This window comes from Kogia breviceps, chromosome 15, assembly GCF_026419965.1.
Source record: "Kogia breviceps isolate mKogBre1 chromosome 15, mKogBre1 haplotype 1, whole genome shotgun sequence".
Classification (NCBI taxonomy): domain Eukaryota; kingdom Metazoa; phylum Chordata; class Mammalia; order Artiodactyla; family Physeteridae; genus Kogia; species Kogia breviceps.
In genome coordinates, this window is record NC_081324.1 from 79,163,571 (window position 1) to 79,181,037 (window position 17,467).

The following is a 17,467-nucleotide window of genomic DNA, read 5'->3' on the forward strand; positions in this document are numbered from 1 at the left end:
AAAGAAGAGAGTTATGAAACAGTGGACATTTTTGTAGGTTCAGTATCCATTTCCCCTTCTGTTGTTAACACGCTCCTCTTTTTGCTTGAGAAGCTACTCCACCCTATCTGGAATCAGAGACACTATTGAGTAAGGGAATAAGCACATTACCCAATCACGTTCTATCTCTCCTAGGAATTTGAGTCTTAAGCAGAAATGATACAAAGATGAAACATGGTTGGAGGAGGTACATCCAAATGGCAATGCCTTGAGGAATGTCCATTAGCTCTTGCCCTCTAGGTCATGGAAGTTGCTTTCCCAGCTTGATTCTTCATCTTTTCCAGCTTGGGTCTTCAGCTCTGTCATCTACCCCATATCCTTCCAATAAATTCCTTTGCGTGAAATGTTTAAAACCCATCTCTCTTTTGCCAACTACCACCACTATCTTTGTCTATACCCTATTCCTACCACCTGATCTCTTTGCTTCTAGTTTCTTCCCTCTAGTTGATATTTCTCAACCTGTTTTTCCCCTATTACTGTCCCTATCAGGAGCCTTTTTAGACTTCCCCCCTTCCCAGATCATCCTCACCTCTGAAATGTTAACACCACAGATACACTGTACAGCTTTTCATGTACTATGGCCCTTCAGAGGGGCACAAGTCATTGTAATACCTAAGACCCCCTCCCCCACAAGAACCCATTTTTAACAGCCCCCCTGGGGGGCAATATTGCCCCCATTGACAATGCACGCTCTAATCAATCTGTGCATCACCACCAAACTGGGCTAATCTCTGTAAAGTAGAATTTTAGCCACATCACTCACTGCCTGGCTTGAAAATGTTTAGTTTCTCTCTCTTCCAATAAGATGAGATAACACAGATAGAGCCTGAGCCTGGCCCATGATTATATGTGTTCAGTAAATTTTAGTTTGCTCCACCCTTTTTTCCTCCCATTTGAATAATGCTCTCCAAAAAGCTTACACCAATTCACATTCCCATTAAATGTGCCTGAAGGGCTTGTTTCCCTCATGCAGGCTAACACTTGATATTTATCCAACTTTGATGTTTCTACCAATGTGCTAGCTCATTTGAGGGCTTCTCAGATTACTCTAGGTCACAATGATTTCCTATTGAACTTTGTATCTGCAACGGATTCACATTCTGTATTCCTCATCTCAGTGAATAACATCATATTCGTCCAATTTCCCAAATTAGAAACTCTGAATTCATTTTTGACTCCTCCTTCTTCTGAAATTCTCACAGCATTTGGTTTGAATTACTGTCAGTTCTGCTTCAGAAATGTCACTCAGATCTAATCTCTATCCTCACTGCTTCTTCCAGGTGGAACTGGAGAAAGGGCATCCTAACTGACCTCAGTGTACTTTACTTCTCACCACTCTAGGCTACCCTCACACTGAGGCAATAATTCTTCAAAACAAAGAACTCTCATTGTCATTCCTCTGCTAAAAACCCTCTCATGCCCATGCAACTGCCTTCAGGCAGAAATCTAAAAGTCTTGCCTTAAGAATCAAGGCCCTCCATCCTGCTTCCCACTATTCCTGTTCTGACACTCCACTCCACACATCCAGAACACTCAACTCCCCACACCCAGAACACTCAACTTTCCATCAATCACAGAATCCTCCAAGCCCTTTCATGACTATATGCCTGTGAGAGTTTATTTATATCGATTACTAAACCTAACACATTACATTGTAATTAGTCTGTTACATGTCTGTTTCCCCTCTTAGACTTAGGGCTACTTGAAGGCAGGGAGGATGGCTTCTCAATAGCCCTGGCATCTCTAGCACAGTGCCTGGCACAAAGAAGGCACTACGTAAGTGCTGGACGATGGAATGAATTAACATAACTGTAGAGCATCATTATGTTATTTAAGTGTTTCATGGAGAGTCACAAAAACGCAAGTCTTTGACAAACAGGCTAAAAGCAAAAATTTTCTATTCTACTTCTTTCGATTCTCCACTGCATGCTATGGCCTATAATAGGTGTTCAAGAACATTCTATTACATTTATTTGGAAAAGGTTGATTCCTTGTTCTATAAATGGGCTTTCTCTTATCACTGGTAAATTCATTCCCTGGCACTTTTGTGTATCTACTTTGTGTCAGGCACTGACTGCACTGGCACCTGTACAGGTTAAGGATATAGGAATGGACAGAACAGACAGAGGGTCATGACCCTCACAAAGCTTACTGCTTTAGGTCAATGACGCAGTGGTAATGAACAGAATAAATACCTCCCGAATGTTCTGCTGCTCCACCTCGTGCCGCTTGATCATTATCTTCCTCTTGAAGAAACGACAGTTTTTATCGTAGTACAGTCTCTGCTGAGTGAGAAGGTGGGCTTCCTCTTCAGCCTGTGTGTGCTGCAAGTTCTCTTTATGCTTGGATATCCGCTCCTGCTTTTCTTTCTTGGGTGTGCTATGGTCCTCATTCATCTCCTTTACAAAAGCAGACAAAAACAAAACCCCAAAAAACATGCCAGTCTCATCAAGCAAAAAGAAATACAATAGCTCATTGCAATGCAGATTAAATTATTTTGAAAGCAACTGAGAATGTAAGGTCAGAAAGGCTTGGTGTTGCACACACACTCCCCCCACCTCCCTTTTTTCTTATCAATTGAGAGGGAGACTTGTTAGTTTTCACGTCTTTGGCTTCTCATGCTCAGAAATGATCAGTTCACTCATTAAATCAACACACACTTATTGAGTTCCTATCGTCCAACAGGCACTGCGCAAGGCACAAGGATACAACGGTGAGCAAAAGAATATGGTATCTGCCACCATGGGGCTTTACATTCTAGAATCAAATCAATCAAAGAACCACAGAAACGAACTGAAGATTACCGTGATAACTACCGTGCAGCTGAAGTACTTAGTTCGAAGGATACTGAATAAAAAATATTTGATCTTGGTAACAGCTAAGCTGAAATTTGAAAAATCTGTAGGGATTAACCAGCGAGAAAGGAGAGGGAAGAATACTCTGGGCAGAGGAAACAGCCTGAGTAAAACCCTTCGGGTGGGTTAATGGAAACACGGTACGATCAAGGAACCGACAGAAGGCCAGGGTGGGTGGTGCAGCGTGACGTGAGATGAGGCTGGACATGCAGGCAGGATTGTTACCGGACCTTACAGGCCAGGCCAAGGGCGCTGAGTTTTAGCACAGGGGAAACGCATTTTATATACGTGTGGGGGTGTCATAACAAGGCGTATTTGTAAAAGACGATTCTGGCTGCCACGTGGAGAACAGGATGAAGGAGGCAAGAGCACGTCCACGGAGATAGCTAGGAAGATATTGCAAAGGTCCAGGCGAGAGACGATCGGGGCTTAGACAGAGGAGGTGGTGACAAGATGGAGAGAAGTAGGAAGATGTCACAGACAGGAGGTAATGCTGCAAATGTCACTAGTTTGAATTTCAGGAATGAGCACTCTTTATTTGATATTGGAGGGTAAATACACCACCTATATTTTCAAAAGGACAAAGTTCATAATTGTTTCAGACCATATGGGTAAAGGGAAGAAAGCAATAAATCAGAACAGTTAAGAAGATGTTAGTCTATGGGGAAAGTAAGAAGACCACTTTTAGAGAAAGTACAGGGCACCCTTCTTTGTTCATACTGTTCACACCCACAAGCTGGACCTATAATACTTGGTTAACTACTCAGTTGAAATCTCCTTTATTTACCAATACCTATTTTACTTGATGTTTTGTGATGTGGCCGTCACACACTATTTAGATTGTTTTTGCACTTAGCCAAGAAATCTTGGTAAATCAACATTCAACTTTCCTGTTCCAGTGAAATCTCAAGTGAAATATTAGAATCAACAAGAGAAAGAGCTGTTTCCAGCACGGAGTAAGCTGGGATCACCACAGGAAGGCTGGCGGACGCATCTCTTGATGCTGTGACTTCAATCTTAGGTTTGGCATTAACCACTATGTTGCACACCCAAATTCAAAGATGATCATAAAAATTCACTCCAAAATCAAGGATAAATGCTTTCTGGACCACTCACCATTCTGTATTGCCCACACCCCTGTTATCTATCAACAGCAGGGGTAACGGATATTGTTTTGTCATCCCAAAGACGATACCTTTTATATCAATATCTAAACATACATGCCATTTTCAATAGTCTGAACTAAGCTTTACTTCATAAGGAGTAATACTAGCTTTGCATAGAAAGGTTTATAGAGGCAATCTTAAATTGGGTGTAGGCTTGTTTTTCTCCATGAGCATGTTGAAGGACTTGTACATTTAGGCCTGTGGTCTCTCAAACTCATAAATCTGAGTATGGTGAACCAAAAATAGCCCTGTTCCAGAGGACAGAGTGGGGACTTTTGAATGCTGTTCTGTGGGAAAACCTTCTAAAGATGGAGTTCATGCAAATCTCCAAATACCTTAGTGGTACAAATGCTCAAAATAGTGGCTGCAGCCATAAAGTATGGCCTCCAGAGCATGAGTGAACACATGGAGTTAGAAATAAGAATATCTTCAGTTGAGAAAATTCCAAAATTTCTTATTGAAAAATCAAGGTTATCTCTGTGATCCAGCAACATCTTTCTATTATGATATAATAATCAAGATCAAACAATAGCTAAAAGAAAATGGAGAGCACGTGAATCTTCTTGTTTTGGCTATTTCTCTCTACAACCTGGTTTTCTAGACCTTACAGTGTCAGAGATTCTTTCCATTCTGGCACTGCGGAGCAGATACAAATTTCTGTTGGTTCCAACAATTACCAGTGATTCATCTGGGCAGGGCAAAAGATCCTGAGGCTCACCCCAACCCGCTTGCTTTCACTTCCTAATTAAAAAAGAATTGGAGAGGAATCTTGCTAAGTCCCACATTGTTAACTTAGAATATGAGCTCGAATGATTTCATACACTAAATCAATGTCCCATCTGAATGCTATTAAACCTTAAAATACACTACTAGTCCACAAATAAGAAGTCCTAAGTCTCATGAGGAGGAAAGTCTATGGAACTGCAGGCAATTCACCTGTAAGTACTGGTAAAAGGAGAAGTGAAGAAATTTGAGCTTTCAGATCAAACTGCAATTCCTCAAGGGGACTCTCTAAGTCCACTAGAGGTCTTCAACCAAACATTCAAGAATCAGTCACTCATTTATCAAATATTCACATGTACCAGACACAGGGATACAGTCATAAGCCCCCCCCACCCCGCAAAAAAAAGACATGGTCTTTTCTCTTACTGCTTACTGTCTAGTAGGGAAAGATAGCTCAAATAATCACTAAAAAAAAAAAAAAATATATATATATATATTTTTTTTTTCCCAATCATATATATATGATTGAAAATTAGTGTTGTAAAACCAGAAGCACCTGTCTTGGTCAAGGCAGTCAAGGAAAGGCTTCCCTGGGGAAGTGAAATTTAAGTTATGGTTCTAATAAGCAATCCTTAGTCTTACAAGGAGGCTGGGAAGGGACTGGAAGTGGGGGTGGGGAGAGCACCCTGGTGGAAGGAAGAGTGAGAGCAAAGACCTTGGAGAAGGTCAGAGCTTGACGCGTTTGAGGAGCCAAAAGCGACCACAGTGGCAGAAGCAGCACTAAGTCAGGAGCAGGGTAAGCAGGTGGGGGGAACGTTGGTGCGAGATGAGAGTGGAGGGGAGGCGGGTAGCTGACCACATATGGACTTCTAGTATTTTGATCTATCCTAAGAGCAATGGGAAGCCAATGAATATTAAAATCATGAAGTGATATGATGAGACTCATGGTTTGAAAAGACCACTGGCTGAAGTGTGCAGAACAAACCAGAAGTAGGCAAGAATGGTTTAGAGTTAGGCCAATGGTTCCTGAAGTGTGGTGCGTGGACCAGCACCATCAGCATCATGTGGGAACTTGTTAGAAATGCACATTTCAAACTTCACCCCAGATCCATTGAATCAGAAAATTTAGTGGTGGGTTAGCAAACTGTTTTAATAACCACTTCAGGTGATTCTACTGGAAAGGTAGAGAATCAATGGGTTGCACTATTGATCACAATGTAAGACGAATCAATTTTGAGTTCCAGCCATTCTAATGGCAACTTGATGATTACAAAATATCAGTATTCTTACCTCTTTTATTTTTTCCTTACAAATCTTATATTGCTTCTTCTGACTTTCTAAGAAAGTTGTCAAGTCTTTCTTCTGCTGGGCCAAGATCTGTTGCTGGAACTTCTTCTCATCTGCTGCAGCTACCTTTGCCTGATAAAATAACAAATGCAATATAGGATGAATTGTTCTTCACACAGAATTCAGCTGTCTATATTCTCGAATGCATTAAAAGAGTCCAAAAGTATTTTTGAACAAACAACTAAAACACAGATAAGTAAATGCCTATTTTGATTCTCCTGTATCTTAAACAGACAAGAAAAAAAATTGAAATTTTTACCAGTGAAAAATATATTCCCAATTATGGGAAAGACATGAAGGTAAATCATAAACATGTTTTACTGAACACATACAAAATACATGGTATGAAAGGTGAACTAAGGATTATAATAAAAGATTATTATCATATTATTGGTGGCCTAAGGGTTAAATTATAAAAATGGATAAATAACAATGACTGGCCAGTTTTTTCCCAAGAGTTTAACTCTCTAATTGGTTATTTCAACTATCAGATTTTTGAATGGGGTCATCTTTAGTATAACAGGCAAAGTTAATGACATTTTACTTTCTGAGTCATCTGCTATAATCCACAATAGTTGGATATCAGGACATTTTTGGGGCTCCTAAATGGATAGAAAACAGACCAAACAAAAGATAACCCAATCAAAAGAAAGCAACCAAATCTAAGTTTCAGGGAACCATCTAGACGAAGCACATATGTACGATAAGATACTTAGGGAATATAGAGAGAAGTATGCTTTATGGTTCTTTCTATGGATCTTTTCACCTTTAGCTTCTATTATCAACAACTTTTCCATTATGAACAATTCTTTCCACATATTTACCAAATCAAATTCCCAAGAAAGACTCTGACTGGTTTATTTAATCAACATCGCCCCTGTTTGGGCAGAGGTTTTCATGCCAGACTGCCTCATAGATTGATGGCTGTTTGGGGGAATGCTCTACAATTCTGATGTTTCCTTCCATGTAGAGAGAGAGCGTAATTACTGAAACACTCCTGGCACCTTGTCCCCAGGCCACTCCATCCCCAGGGAGCACAAATTCACCCCTGCTTTTCCATACTATGTAAGTCTCATTGGGGGTGGGGATGGGGAAGGCGACTGGTTTAGCACTGCCAGTGCCTAGGTGGGCAAGTGTGTTTAATTTTGTTTGGTATTATTAGGCCTGTTTCCATTCAGATATAAATCACTTCTCCTATCTAATATTTATCAGTAATAAAGTGATATTTTGACTCAATCTGCACTACCTTCTTGTCTGTTTTTAAAATTAGTTTAGAACCTGGATGGGGAAGAAAGATGGTCCCTAGAAGACCCAAGCAGTAGCCAAATCAATTACTTGCTGCCATTGGTCAGGTGCCCATCCCTAGTCCAATCAGCTGTAGGCAGGGATTATCGCCACTAAAAGGGACTATTTGTAGAGCAGTTTTCTTTTGAAGAGGACTGTAGGTGAGGCAGGCACAGTAACAGACCTGAGTGGTGCAAGTTCCCATAGGATAGAAGCATTTTGGTTCTTTTTATGTGTATCACACCCCCATCAGGGGACTCATGCTCAGAATATATCTGAATGGACAAGAATGCAATATATACTTTCAGTTACTCTTTTAACTTTTAATGACAATTTTAAGTAGCCCCATAAAGCCTGGACCCCCTTCCCCAAAGCAGTACTGTCCCTCCATCCCCCAAAAGCACACCACTCCCGCCTCCAGCTTACAGGATGCTGTGGACTAGAACAGGCTTGGCTTGGCTGTGGCAGGAGGGCATGTGTGCGCATACTGACCTCCTTTTCTATGATAGCCACTTGCTTCTTGGCCAGCTTCTCCAGCTCGATGGACGAGTTGTTGGCATGTGTCTCCACCTCCTTCTGTAGCTTGAGGCGGTGCTCGTCCATCTCAGCCTTCAGCTTATTCTCCAGGGCGATCAGCTGCTTCTGGTGCTGGCGCCGCATCCGCTTATAACCTGACATCTGTTCCCGCAACTCGTTCTCCTGCTCATGCTCATGGATCTGTCGTGTAACCTGATTTGGGTTGGGGACAGAACTCAGGTAACCAGATTCGTGGAAGAGAAACTTTCAGGTGAAGCAGGAGGACCCGCTGGCATAATTTTATTTCTCACTGTCACTATCAATTTAATTACCATTTCCTGAACACTCACACGTACCAGGCACTGAGTTGGGTGCTCTTTATATTATCTCTAATCTTACAAACCATCTCATTCACTTATTCATTCTATTCACTCGTAAGGTAGGTGTTAACACCACCGTTTTATAGATGAAGAAACTGAGACTTAAGGGAATTAATATATTCATTCAGCCAAAATATATTTACACATTTTTATAAGGTTTTTTTTTTGCGGTACGCGGGCCTCTCACTGCTGCGGCCTCTCCCGCCGCGGAGCACAGGCTCTGGACGCGCAGGCTCAACAGTCATGGCTCACGGGCCTAGCTGTTCCGTAGCATGTGGGATCTTCCCGGACTGGGACACAAACCTGTGTCCCCTGCATTGGCAGGTGGACTCTCAACCACTGCGCCACCAGGGAAGCCCTATACATTTTTGATATATCATAACGTATATCCTGAAGGTCACATAGCTAATAAGGATTAGAGCGAGGATGCAGACCCATTTCTGTCTGATTCCAGAGCCATACTATTTCCACTACACCAGGATTTGTCAACCTTGGCACTACTGACAATAGCCAGATAATTCTTGGTTTTGAGAGGCTACCTTGTGCATTGTACAATGTTTAGCAGCATCCCTGGCCTATCCACCAGATGCCAGTAGCACGTCCCAAGTCAAGACAATATTAAAAATGTCAGGCTTCCCTGGTGGTGCAGTGGTTGAGAATCTGCCTACCAATGCAGGGGACATGGGTTCGAGCCCTGGTCTGGGAAGATCCCACATGCCGTGGAGCAACTAGGCCCGTGAGCCACAACTACTGAGTCTGCGCGTCTGGAGCCTGTGCTCTGCAACAAGAGAGGCCACGACAGTGAGAGGGCTGCGCACCGCAATGAAGAGTGGCCCCCACTCACCGCAGCCAGAGAAAGCCATCGCACAGAAACGAAGACCCAACACAGCCAAAAATAAATAAATAAATAAATAAATAAAAAGTCTAAAAACCCCAAAAATGTCTGTAGAAATTGCCAAGTGTTGCCTGGTGGGCAAAATCCCTCTGGTTGGGAAGTGCTGCACTATAGCATATTGCTTATTTGTTTCTTTTTAAAGATCATGTCTCTAACAGTCACAGGAATCTTGAATATCCTTTAAAATAGTTTGAACAAGATTTATTTCCGTTTCTTAACATGAACGGAGCGAGAGTGAGAGCGAGCTCTTTCCTTTTAAATCATCTGTCTCCTTCCTCCCCTTCTCCACAAAAGCGATATTAACAAATTATATACACTCAGTGGTCTCCTAAAGAGAAGAAAAGATTTCTATGATTTTTGGATGGTTATTTATCTTAGTAATTTTTTCTTAACCCATGCTCAAGTGAATATCCAACAAACTGAAGATTGCAAATGTAAATTTCGGCATCTCTTGTTTCTTTCTATTAAACCTTTTCTGATTTTCCATTCCTTTCTTTAATTTACGACCCTTCATTATTGTCCTGTTCACTTCCTTCTAATCATCCCTATTTTAGTAGAAAATCTTCATTACACAATTATCACTTTAGTTTTGTTTTACACTAAGTAATTCAGTCACTCTGATCTACTACTATAAGACATTTCTCCCCAACCTAACCCTCAAACAAGTTTTACTGGAAATTTTCACGCTGCTATTAATTCTTTCTACTATTTTCAGTTTGTGGGTCAAAGTGCATTTTGTACAAAGAACAGTTTGTTTCTTTGCTCTTTTTAGAAGATATCCCTGCATACTAGACTGAGTCCTTACTATCAAGAGTACTATTCTGTAACTGGATAGTATTATCAAAGTATACCATTAAACATAAGCCGAACTTTGAAATCTTTCCAGCTGAACCTAACACTAGGTTTCTTATATTCATTTCTCTTTTCTAAAGGACTATCTTCTTTAAGGATGAGGAGTAAGAACAGAAGATACTTCAAGACAAAGAAAAAAAAAAAAGGGATGGCATCACCAAAGAGGCACCTGAAACTCTAAAGAAAATAATAATGTTTCATCATCATTATAACATGTTTTTTTAAAGTACTTATTTCATGATAAAACGAGGAAGTAGTGTGAAACAATGCATGTGTTTCATTTTCTCATACTTGTGCCTTTCTGAAGTTCAATTATAGGGAAAAAAATTCCAATCACAGAAAGGATACCATTTAGTCCTTTTTGCATTCACTTCTTTTTCAGACAAATATGGCAGTAAAGTGTCTGTTCTTGGGTAATGGGTTTGAGACGTGTTTTATCCATAAACTTATTTTTTCTTATTTGAGCATCCCTTCTTCAATCAGATTCCCAAGCTGAGGCATGGCACACTCTACAGCCATCATGACACATTTAAAACTTGCCAGCAGAATGTTTGACTGGCTTGTGGTCGATAAAATATTCTCAGGATGGCCATTTCCTTAAACCAGGCAGCCCCAAGATAAAATGGAAATGACTTGTGTCAAGAACATTTTCTATCGGGCGAGTCCCTGTGAAGAGGGTGGTCCTACCGCATACCAGATCATACAAGCATGTGGCAGAGACAAATTACAAGCTCACCATGCTATCATTGTACAGCACTGAATGCCAGGAGAGACATTTTGCTTGTAAATGAGAATGCTTCCCATTATTTGGATAATCACTTTCTTAAACTCGTAACATATCACCTTTCATTTGTTACAACTATAATTTCTAAGTTTCAAAGTAATTGCTTTTTTAGGTACATTTAGAGATACTGAGTTTTAGAATTCCACGCTCAAGCTAGATAGATGAATTTAAAGGATAACAACAGTTTGTTCATGGAGTCTAACATGAAATATATAAAAATATATTATTATACAGGTATGTATACCATGTGTGTTTTAAGTTTATACTTCATGTCTTATGAATACGCTATTTGGTCAACAGAGTTAAAAATAGCTCATGATTTTGATCATGCTTTATGGTTTACACAATGTGCTTTCACATGTAATTTACCTCTTTAATTTTTATAAAGCCTGGGATTTGAACTAAGGTCCTAGGCTCTTGAATTGCCTGAGGAAATTCACTTCACCAAGGCATAAAAGAAATGAAGCTTTCTGTTAAAAAGTAACAGAGGAAATCAAACACCCAAAAAAGTGAGTGCTGGAGAGAGTTAAGTCTAAATTACAAACTGAATAACTCTAAAAATTTGAGGAACTTATAGAAATGTAGTGACTGGCTTTTACAATGGTAGTCTCAACAATGTGATCAACGAAAAATGGGCAGCATCATCTTGCCACACTTAGTAGGTTGCTAGGAGACAAATCTCATTCCATTCCTCACTATATAACTGATCTTGGGCAAATTACATATAACTTCTTGAAGTTTCTCAAAAATCTTGAACAGGAGCTATTGCTATGATGAGATAACACTTGTGCCTAGCAAGGTGTCTGACACATAGGAGATGTTCGATATGGGTTGGTTTCCTTCTTCTGCCAAGCTAAGAGTAATAGGTTCCTGTCCCCCCTCAACTAAGCATTTCTGGTGATGGGGACATAGACCAGAAGTGGATCCAAGAAAAAGGACAATTTAACAATAAAACTGTACTTATATCCAGGTTGTGGATTACAAATATATATAATTTCAGACTCTGAATTAACTATTTCATATATCTGGAATAATATATAAAAATAAAGAACCATAAAGGAAGGCTGAACTTTTTTCAGAAAGTTTCTACATCCATTGCATTCTACCCTACTTAATTCCAGCAAAATTTGGCCCTAAAACAAACTACTTCATCTAAAGTGTACTTTATGCCTGCCAAGTACAGAACACTGCGCTAGAAGGCTAATAAGCAACTTGCTGAAGACAAGAGAAGGGTGGCTGATAATGTTACCCTCTTAAGAGATCAAAGTCAACTTATAAGATTAGTTATGTGTAAGAAACAAAATAATGCATATGATAAAACTGGCTACCTCAGGATTTAGAACAAATAAAATTTATAGCAAGTTCTTAAAAAGAATACAATGAGTCACATTTTGGCATTAGAAATCTGACATTCCACTCTTAGGGAAAAAAATGTTTTAAATTCATAATAAAAGTAATGACTGATCCAGGCAATTCTGCCTTACACAGAAAAACTGAAATGAGCAACTCTGAAATGCACACTTATAAATCCAAATTCTCCTGTGTTAACAGGACTGGAAGAGACTTCATTCATTCATTCATTCAACACGTCGTTTATTGAGAGACTTTGGTTGTGTGGGTTGCGCAGTAGCACAAGTGAAAAATAGTATCAGCAATGATCTTAGTGAGATTAAAAAGCCAAGAATAAGGAAAGAGGAGATATGTAATATTCTGATAAGCAGCCTTTGGTACACTATTCAGGGAGAGGACACATTTTCAACCATTTAGAAACAGAAGAGCAGGGCACAGGAGAAGTGAAACAGTAGCATTTACTGCTGAGGCTCTAATATTTTTATGCTTGTCTATCAGACTCATTTAGGTATACAATTTCACAATTAGCTCAATGATTATGTTACATTTTTAAAAAGCAAGTGAAGATTCCATTTTTATATGAGCTTTTCTATTGAATCTGGTAAAGCCAAAGAATCTATATTTGAATGTATAGAACAATAATAATTTTCTCTTACATGCTTTCTTGGTATTAGAAATGAAGAGTTTCATGCCCCTCTCCCTAATGTGCCTTCTAACGTAAATTCACCCGTGTAGTAAGACCACTGCATTCTAGTGAGAATTCCTTTATGCGGCCAGAAGCTGAACTGTCTTATAGATATGGCCTTGGTGCTCTCTCCAGTAACATCTACTATGGGAAGTGCCAGTGACCTGGGACACTATGAAATTTTAGGAAATGACATCAGATGTAACAATAGCTGAAAACACTCCCATGGGTCACTAATCTAATTAAAATGTTAGGATCTCCATTCACCAACAAGAAAAACTCAAGGAAGGCACATCTCAAAAGCCCAAGAAGTCAGATGAGTAGTAATTCCAAAGAACTATATAAACAACTCCTTTCCTCATATAACATATCAGCCCAATGTGAACTGTCAAACAGAAGAAGAAAAAGAAAGGATAAAGTAAAAGAGATTCCATGAAATGCCCTTCCTTTCCCTAATTTTTCCAAATAAGGTCAATAATCTTTGCCCTTAAATTATTATAATATACATGTATACACACACACACACACACACACACACACACACACACACACACACACACACACATATAAAATTCTAAAGTTTCCTCAGGGTTTCCTCTGGTATGAAGGTCCTTTGTTACAAATGTAATCGTGCAACAGTGCATAATAACATAAAAAATCTCAGTTTTAAGGTGCCAAAATAATAAAAACATCAGCAGTAAAAGCCTGTAGCCCATTGGCTTAATATATTTGTCAATAGCTCCATTCAAAAGCACAATGTAGAAAGAAATGATAAGTGGAAAAACCAAAGAGCAAGGCTTCTTTTAGGTTTATGTAGAAGAGGTAGGCTGATATAAAAAATTTGAGGAATTGCAGTTTTTTTGTCAGTTCGCAAGTCTCTTTAAAATATACATGTATCACTTATTATCTAGTAACTGAAAAACTAATTTCTAAATTCTTTTTCTTTTTGCTGTTGACTTTCGAATCACTCTATAGTTTGTTAGCACTTCTGCTAGTAGGTTATAAAGAAACAGTAAAACCAAAATAAATAAATCAATATTGTATTGCTACTAACTGTAAGAAGTGAGGTTTCAACAATGACTTGATTATTCAATGCCCTGGACTTTCATTTTTCCATGATCTTGTTCTTACTTTCATGTCATTTCAAGTAATTTTAGACTTTTATCATTTGAGCAGAGGTCCACGGAAAACAATAAGGGTTGAGATAAGTTTATAAAAATTAGATACTTCTTTTTGATGTTCCAGTGTCCTGATTTATATATTCCTATTGGAATTAGCCTTTAAAACAAATAATATGATGGGTAGTAGACTGAGTAATATATATTAAAATATACACAACTGTTAATCTTAACCAACAGTTAGACTGTCCAAAATGGGACATGGAACCACTCAAAACCATACCACTTTTCCCTTTCATTAATTTTTTTCTCCCTAAAAACTTAAATACAAATACCACTGAATGCTGATAAACTTACATCAATCCCACTATGACTCCCAAAGCATCACATTTGGAGAAGATTTTACACATAAAACCACCTTATTTTGTGGCTACAGCAACAGCCTATCAGCCACTCTGTTTTTAACTTAATATAGGTGCAGGGGCCTTTTAGCAAATCAAAAGTCCCTCAGAAAGGCTGATCCCAGCTGTCCTCTGGATGGGCACCACGAAGCCTGTAGGATTCAGAGGGGTACCTGAGGACTTTGCCCGTGGCCCTGAGACAGCCTAGTAGGGAAGCAGCTTTCATCATTCACAGAGAGGGAGACTGTGATGGCTGATATACACACAGAGGAGCCTGGGTGAGTTCACAAATGCAAGCGTGAGACCACTCTGGCGCGGCAGTAGTGATCTTCCCGGGAGGCAGGAGAGGTCATGAATATATGATGTGGGAATGAGGGTGTGGCAAGTGAGAAAAGAAGAGAACCTGTCCCAGAGGGGGAAAACCCACATACAATGTCTGCTTCACATTCAAAACCTGCTTATGGTGCTCTAAATCTCAGTGGCTGTTCATTTCTCCTCTCATTTCAACATGCACAGGTCTGGATAAAGGTACAAGTCTCACAAGAGTCAGTGGTAAGTAGTCATATTCTAAACACACCATATTTCTTCTTTTGTCAGATATCATGGTATGAAGGTATTTATTATTCAACAATTTCATGATGCTTTATTTAGACTCAAAAGCATGCTTTGTAGGTGCTTAATAATCATTAGCAAATACATAGTGGACATTTTAAGATCTCCATTACACAGTATGGCATGCATTTAAAATGAAAAATTGTCCATTGAAGAGAATACAAGAAACTTCTATACAAAGGAACTTAAAACCAGGCTTATTTGTAAGCATTCTAAATTAAATTGCTTGCTTTTAGACAGCAGCAGGCATAGCAATATGCAGGTGCTTTAACTTCCATTTTCCTTATATTTGGGTTTTTAAAAATTATAAATCATTATCAATCCCAAAGATAAATGAAGCCTTTAAAACACTTGAGAAATAAAAGTGGAAATCAGATTTTAAAAATAGGACAAGAAAAATAATCATTTCTGGGTCGGCCTTGGATGATGTCATCATAGGTTCTAAATGTAATAGCCAGGCAGCGTACACTAACTCTTCCTGCCCATGTGACCTCTAACATCAATTTGAGCAAAACAACTAATATTTCAATAATTTTTTGGCTGAGAAGTGAGATTCAGAAGCAAATGATTAAAGAGAGTTTAGAGTGCCAAGGATGAAATGATGTGTGTGTGTGTGTGTGTGTGTGTGTGTGTGTGAGTGCGCACGCGCACGCGTGGGGGAACAAGGGGCGGAGGCATGAAAACTAACTCTTCCAGCACACACCCCTTTTGCTACTACAAGGGCATCCAGCAATCACATTTGCAATAGTAAAAATGCTGAAGGATCCTACAGTATCTTTCTTCCACAACCATCCCTACCATTTCCTACAAAGCCCTTCTTGCTTTATCGGTGCCAGGAAATTCTTCAGGGGTTAAACGGCGAAGTGCAGCCACTACCATTGTTGCAATAAATAACTGAATGAACCAGACGAAACAGCAATCCATCCCTGGGAAGCAAGTACCTTATCTCCTACAATTATATACATTAGCCACCAACCATATATTTTTAAAAAATTGTTTTATCTTTTGATGTGTGTGTACACATTACAGACACACAGGTATCTATACAAAAAGAATCATAGTGCTCTGCGCACACACACACACACACACACACACACATCAAATACCTTTAAAATATTTTTTAGCATTATTATTTCAATGAAAAGACAAATAGCTTCTACAAAATTGGACAGATTAGCAACTTCATCTCAAAGGCCTTTTATTTTGCACATACAGCATACACACACACACACACACACACACACACACACACACACACACACAAAGGGTTTCTTTTTCCATGCCGTAGACAATGCTAAAATATCTGCGATCAGGTTGCTATGCCAACAGATTTTTTTCTAAAATGAATAAAATTATTAGGAGGAAGAAAACATTCTTGACTCCTTTCCTCCCATCCATGAAGCCGAGAGAGGCTCAGGGAGGGCGAGAGGCTGCCAGATGGGGAGGAGGGGAAGGAAGGGAAGGTGGGTAGAGGGGTGTTTGCTTACCAAAGATGCTGATTTGATCGTGGCAAAGCGCTCTCTGTTCCGGTAGTGGAGGGCCTGGCTCTGAACTGACTGGGTAGGCCGCGGCTCAGGCCTGGGATCGCCGTGGCCCGCCTCATCCCTTATGAATACATGATCCTGCAGAAATGGATAAAAACAAGGAGAAAGTCCAGCTGTGCTCTTTCCTCGCCGGCTGCCTCTCTCTCACCCCTCTTTCTGCACAAGCACTGCTGTTTGAAATGCATAGTTTAGCTCTCTGCTAGTCCCCGCAGCTCCCACGGTACAAAATGAATAAGCAACACATTGCAGCCTTCAGTTAGGAATGTCAGCTGATCGCTAGTGGGATGCCTTCTGAATCCCTGGCAGGCTTTTTCTTTACCTCCAGAATTACATATATGCAAAAGAAAAAAAGAATAGAAAAAACAAGGCAATGTACAGACTCCTTAGAACAGTTTGCTTAAGACGCTGTAACCAAATAATTCCTTTAAAAATGTGATGTCCATGTCTAGCAAGGAGGATGCTGGTGGCTTTTAACATAAAAGCGAGCCTCCGCCTCATTCCCTTGAAAGATCTGCTTTCTCAATTTAATTTTATTTGAGATCTGTTCGGTAGGATCATCGTTCTGCCTAGAACCAGTGTAGGCTTGTGCTGGACTGCCTCTCTATCTTGTGCTGGGAAGATTCGGCAGTCACTGAGGGATCCTGCTTTCCAGTCATGATCGTACACAGTTCTAGCACCTTCTCTCTACAGCTTCTGAAAGGATTTTTTTTTTTAGATTTAAAGAGACAGGCATACAATTTTAACAAAATGATACTTTCACAAATTCTTCCTTAACTCAGTGTTGGTATGGTCACCAGAGTGCGTAAAGCTGGAATTTAATGTCCTTGACTGATTTAATCAGGTCTGGGCATCTTGACAAGCAAAGATGATTAATCTTATTGTAACACCCAGTGAAAAATAACATTCCTTGGAAAGA

The 17,467-nt window shown here is 39.7% G+C and overlaps 1 protein-coding gene across 2 annotated transcripts in view; it reads right to left on the bottom strand.

Moving 5' to 3' along the window:
- TAOK3 (TAO kinase 3) overlaps positions 1 to 17,467 on the bottom strand; it is a 182,772-nt gene that overhangs the window by 14,872 nt on the left and 150,433 nt on the right. For both annotated transcript variants that reach the window (XM_059041075.2, XM_067015109.1), the window contains exons 14-17: positions 16,495 to 16,629; positions 7,907 to 8,143; positions 6,074 to 6,202; positions 2,235 to 2,438 (exon numbers count right to left, since the gene is read on the bottom strand). In XM_059041075.2, the coding sequence (XP_058897058.1) occupies positions 2,235 to 2,438; positions 6,074 to 6,202; positions 7,907 to 8,143; positions 16,495 to 16,629 (705 nt within the window). The remainder of the gene's footprint in view (positions 1 to 2,234; positions 2,439 to 6,073; positions 6,203 to 7,906; positions 8,144 to 16,494; positions 16,630 to 17,467) is intronic.